The 6,000-nt window shown below is 39.9% G+C and overlaps 1 protein-coding gene across 1 annotated transcript in view; it reads right to left on the bottom strand.

Moving 5' to 3' along the window:
* Positions 1-6,000, bottom strand: part of MBD2 (methyl-CpG binding domain protein 2) — a 73,990-nt gene that overhangs the window by 11,628 nt on the left and 56,362 nt on the right. The window contains exons 5-6 of the mRNA XM_007935559.2: positions 2,947-3,037; positions 1,251-1,428 (exon numbers count right to left, since the gene is read on the bottom strand). Of these exons, the coding sequence (XP_007933750.1) occupies positions 1,251-1,428; positions 2,947-3,037 (269 nt within the window). The remainder of the gene's footprint in view (positions 1-1,250; positions 1,429-2,946; positions 3,038-6,000) is intronic.

Raw genomic sequence — 6,000 nt, 5'->3', positions numbered from 1 at the left:
TTCTCCCTTTGATTTTACAGTTTATTTTTCTTAAAAAATAAAGCTGATCATAAAAGCCACACAACCAAAGCATATAAATACAACTTCGAACAATTTATCCTTATAAAAGGAACTACTTCAAAAAAGAAATTTCCAATTATAACTTTAGCTTGACCCATGCTTTTAAAAACATTTTCATGCCAACTTTTCATGGATTCAGAAAAAACAAAATACAAAGAGAAAATTTATTTTAAAATTATGTGATTCAAAAGTGCCATCTGCTGGTTTTGTCTAGGAATAACACTACAGTAAAATTCTGATTTATATTCAGGTGATAGAAATAGTGAAGTATTTTTGTGTATTTCACTGTATAGAACTTATATTTCAATAAAATGTATTCAAAAAATAGTGAAGTATACAAACTGCCATGTTTTTAAAGAAAATACAAAGTACCACAGTATCACTATAAAGTAATGATATTTAAGTTCAAAAATGCCATATGAGAATTTATTTCTAGTCTTCTGGAATGGTTGTGCTTCTCCTGAGCAATAATGGTTTGCTTTTACATTCTGCAGATTATAAATCTGACTTGGATGATTTCCTTTCTCTATTCACTGCTAAAAGCCTTAACCCAACCTTTGGAAAGAGTGGATGATGTTATCCTCATTCCTGGCTCTGTTTTATTGTTTTATCCTTTGCTCATCTTGCTTTTGTGTGTGTGTGTGTGTGTGTGTGTTTGGAGCCACCTTAAATCTTTACTTGGAACAAGGTAACATAAAGATAAATAAATCTCTAAATTGACTGTACAGGAGCTAAACATAACCGAGGTAAGTAAATTAAGCTTTGAAAATCCAACAGAGCTTAAGGCAACATAACTATGATCTGCTTTAAAGAGAGATTGGTTTCCAGAAGGAAATCAACGGAGGGAGCAACCGCAGAAGACATGACTGTGTGGAAGGGTTCTTTAGAGCCAAAAGTCAGAATCCCAAACTGCAAAAACCCCTGCAAAAATAATGCATAGAGTACAGCTGATCTGGTGCCTGTCCTTCGGACATAATCGTGACAAGGCCCCTTCCACACAGCACTTCTACCTTTTTCAAATATTTTTTATAAAGGCTCTATATTGCCTTCCATGCTTTTCACAAAAGCTCTAGTTAAAAGAAAAAAAAAAGGGATAGCTTTCTGGTTGATTCTGGCTAAACTGGATGGACAGTATAAAATATTTCCAAATGTAAAAATAAAGTTTTTGAAGTTATGCTACCCTGCCTCACCTAATGTCTTCATCTGTGACAATGAAAGCTTTGCAGAGGGGCTGAGATGTGTTAAGCCAAACAGCAGGGTTCTTTTCCACAGCAGCGGAGACTTGCCCTGTAATTGGTGCGGAGCTTGTGTGCAAAGCACTGGCCACAGCAGATAAAAGGGTCTCATCGTTACTACCTGGACCAACTCCTGCAACGAGAAATACGCACTAGTTAAAGGAAAGCTATGGATGAGCTGAGCAAATCTGATACAACGTCAACCAACTAAGAAGTTTGCATTCATTTGGGATCACATATTTGAAACTGACACAAGTCAAGGCAGCAAAGAATGCCATCATGTGCACTGAATAGTTATTAGGCATCAGAGAACTAATAGTGAAGAACTAGTAATGAAATAGCTGAACAGTTTAATAAAATCTTAACCTTAAAATACATTTTCCAAAGTACTGAACTTTGAAAACATTGGCTTCATTTCCTTAAGCAGAGTCAATTATTTTAATGATTAAGTCCCTTATATAATAAAATAAACTCAAGTGCCCTTGTTAATGTATTCTGAGGGTTCTGAAGGTTCTCCTGGCAGCTTTTATCATTAATTTCCAGCAACATCTCAACGCTTATCTCTGTTTCAGGACTTCAAAGGAAAAGCCCACGCAAGCAAGCTATAGCTGCAGCTTTAATAGTTTTTTCAAACATCTAACATAACTGACTCAACAGCAGCTAACACAATAACAACAAAATATCCAAATAAATGAAATTAGTAATTGTGCACCTTGACTATTTGTAAGAGATAGGCACCATGGCCACATTTAAGTTCACTGCTTAAAGTTCTGAATGTGCTAAACTAATTAGAGCAATCATTTCTAAGAACATAAAAGGATGAGGCAATATTCTAACTATAAGTTACAGTGAGGAGTTCTGAGCAACTCAAAATATATCAAGATTCAGGGCCTAAGTTCTAATTCTTGGAAAAATAATTCTTCTCTGGGATGTGAAGTTCATATATGATATAACAGGTAGACCAACAATTGAGTTTTCCATCCCAGATCGCATTTGCTGTTGTTATTGGACTGAGGTGGATTCTGTTCCCACTACTACTTAACAGCAGCACTTCTTGGAGGGAGAGGTGGGAAGAGAGCTGTTAGTCATCCTATGGATAACCCAAAGAGAAACAAGTACTGGGGCCAGGTGTTGCTTTAAGCAGGAAACTCAGGACATTCTGATGCTCATCTTCATTTGCTGCTAAAAATTCATATGATGAACCTAACCTAAGCCAAGGGAGCTCTGGTGGCACAGTGCCTAAGGCACTTGACTGCTAACCAGGAGGCTGGTGGTTCAAATCCACCAGCCACTCGTCGGAAGCAAGGTTGGGCAATCTACTTCCGTAGTGATACTGCCTCGGAAATCCAAGGAGGGGCTGCTATGAGTCGGGTCCAACTTGACGGCGCATAACAACAACAAAACAACCTAAGCCAACATTTTCTCACAGAAAACATCTTAGGTCATAATAGCGGACTGAACATCCCTGCAACAGACAAGCCTTTCATGTACATTTTCACTGAGTTTACTGAAACAAGAGGCAAGTCAGCTAGCGAGGCATATGATCCCCCGGAGCAGAGACTCATCTCGGTTTTGAATCCAGCGCATCTAACACTGCCTGGCACACAGTAGGTACCCAAGAAATATCTGCTCAACTGCACTGCGATAATACCTTGAAGACCTTTGGGTAGTTCCATGGTTTTTATAATCTGTTCCGTTACATCTGACGCACTAAGTCCTTGTAGTCTCTTCTCCCAGAAAAGCTGTAAGGCAAAAGAGGACTGTTAATAGACACATTCTTGAAGCAAGCAAGTAGCGCGTCGATGCTGTTGAATAATGAAATTCAAATCATTTCAATCGCTTCCTAATTTTTTTCCTTTCAAAAAGCTGGATGATACTCCAAACACAAATTATTTCTACAGGTCATAATTCTTTCAAATGACATTTCTCAAAACATGTTTTCTTATATGATGCAACCTATTTGCTGTGACAGTGCTACACATTGTTACACTGCTATGTACTATAAAGAGTTCTTCATAAAAATGTAATCTCTGATTTTTCAGAGATTCATTTGGCATGAAATTTTAATGCTATAATTTATGAGGGAAAATAAAATAAATTATATTACCCTTTATCCAATATCATTAGGGGAAGAGTTATTCCACATACGTGATTTTTCCAAGATAATAAAGGCCTTGAACACATTTTAAGAGGAAAAAAAAAAGTCATTTTTAATGAAGTAAGGAGCCCTGGTGGCACAGTGGGTAAAGCACTTGGCTCCAACTGAAAAGTTGGCGGCTTGAACCCATCAGCCACTCCACAGGAGAAAGGTGCAGTTGTATGCTTCCAGAAAAACCTTTCTAAAATGTCTTACATACTTCCTTGCTTTTTAAACTAGATGCCAGGCTCATCAGTGACTGTGTGCCCTTGGTACAGGGCCTGGGTCACTGTGGTCACTCAGTGGCCCAGGTCAGCACCCCGGGCAGCAGTGAGGGCACAGGAAAGCTCTTCATGCCCCAGGACTGTCAAGGCACACAGTTGCTTATTCAAACACTAAATGGTCCAAGACAGTTATGTTTTTTTATTTTTATATCCTTTTTATTCTGTTTTCTCTCTCATAGTTAGCTATCACACATCACCAATACCATTCATCCAATCCACACATATTTATTGAGCTCCTACTACATGCGGTGCTTGCACTGTGGATGCAATAGTAGATAAGAAAGACATTGGCTTTGTTCTCAAGTCTAATCTCTATTCTATTCTGCTTGGCATTTACGACAGGCCAGAAAAACTCCCTAGGACTCTCTGTATCTGCCTTTTATCCTAGAAAACCACAGCCTGTCACATAGTATGCTCGGAAAGTGTTTGTGTGACTGTCAAAAAATGGGCATGATTGTCAACTGAAGCCCAGCTGCATGTACTTCATCCAGCTCAGAGTCCTGGCGATGGACATGTGAGGTGTTACTAAAGCTGCTGGTTTAGTGAGATGAATGATGCAATCTGTTTACTGAGAATAAAACTAACCCAGAACACAACTGTAACATTTCCTTAATTGCTGTGGCTTTAACTTGAACTTTGGGGGATCTGTTCAACTTGCTTTATGAAGAATATCCAAAGAAGAGGATGAGGAAGAAAGAGGATCACGAGCCACCACCGTCACAACCACATGCAAACACACACCTCTCCTGGGATGCACTGGCACCCGAGGCCGTTTATGATTAATATCCTCCACTCTAGCTTAATAAGATGTGTAAGAAGGGATTCTAGCTCTTTCGGTGAAGTCAAAACAAGACGATTTAGGAAAAAACTAATTGGAGCATCAATCCAAATTCATCAAATATTCTTCAAGTGTCCATCATATGCCAAGTGTTGTGCTGGGCATCAGGGATGGTTAACAGGTTAAACAGAAGTCCCTACCCTCTAGGAGTTCACTGTTTAGTGGAAAACAAGCACAGCTCTACAAGACAGTGAACCTATGATCATAAAGATAGAAAATAAGCCACAAATACCTTAAAACTTCCTCTTCCCCCTGTCATCCAAACCAGACTGCCTCTCACCTGGTCCCAAGCCTGGTAGGGAGGACTGGGGTATTCAGAACCAGCTCCATAATTTGCAGAGTCCAGCGTACCATAGTGCCTAAGGCACTTGACTGTTAACCAGAAGGCTAAAGGTTCAAACCCACCAGCCACTCCTCGGAAGGAAGGTTGGGCAATCTACTTCTGTAGTGATACTGCCTTGGAAACCCAAGGAGGGATCACTATGAGTCGGGCCCAACTTGACGACACATAACAACAACAACAAGGGCAAGAGGAAAATGTGAAATGCTGGGCTCACAATGTATAAAGAGTTTCAAGACGGCAACAGCAGAACATTAAACTGGGCACTGGGCCCTTCAAATGCAGGGCCCTCTGCCACCACACAGGTCACCTGCCCATGAAGCCGGCCTTGGTGCTAGGGGAGGAGGAAAGAAGAGTAGAGAAAGCAAAGCCTGGTGCTGTGTAGCAGTACTTAGGGAAATGCTGTGACACGATCCCATCCTGTGAACTTATTAAAAGGAGGGCAAAGAAAAGAGTTCTGGTTGGATCTATGCACTACAAAAGACCATCCCCTTAACTCCTTGTTAAAAAGCTCGTCGTGGCCTGTCACTCCTCATTGGGAAGAACAATGAAAGGGCTCACCGCCAAGGCTCTCTACAGTTGAACAGAAGAGGGAAGCAAGGAGGGAAGCAAGGAGATGAAGAGACCATACAGAGAAAGAATCAGCTGATGCTTAAGGAAGGATCAAAGTCTTGTTCTATTTAAAGCTCAGTGGATGACATGGATAGCTTTTAATTAAGATTTCCTGAAACTGTAATTTTTTTGTTATTTTTACTCCATCTATTTCCATGTTGTGGCAACAATAAAGCTTAGAAAACTTCAAAAGGGCTCTGAATTTGCTTCAGAAATAGAAGGCAGGAGAAAATCAAGAAACGTGGACTACTATACTTCTGTTCTAAAGTGAATCAAGAAGGGGAAAAAAACCCACCTTAGCTAGCAGCAATGGTTTAGAACAGAGTTTTCTAATCAAGGCACTATTGATATTTTGGGTTGGATAATCCTCTGTGTGAGGCTGTTCTGTACATTGTAGGATGTTTATCAATGTCTCTGGTCCCTACTCACTAGATGCCAGTAGCACCACCCTAATTATGCAAGCAAAAAAATATCTCCAGACCTTGCCACGTGTC

Source organism: Orycteropus afer, unplaced genomic scaffold, assembly GCF_000298275.1.
Source record: "Orycteropus afer afer isolate SDZICR_OR568_19922 unplaced genomic scaffold, OryAfe1.0 scaffold00029, whole genome shotgun sequence".
Taxonomy (NCBI): domain Eukaryota; kingdom Metazoa; phylum Chordata; class Mammalia; order Tubulidentata; family Orycteropodidae; genus Orycteropus; species Orycteropus afer.
The sequence above is the reverse complement of the archived record's forward strand: the minus strand, read 5'-3'. Positions and strand labels throughout refer to the sequence as shown.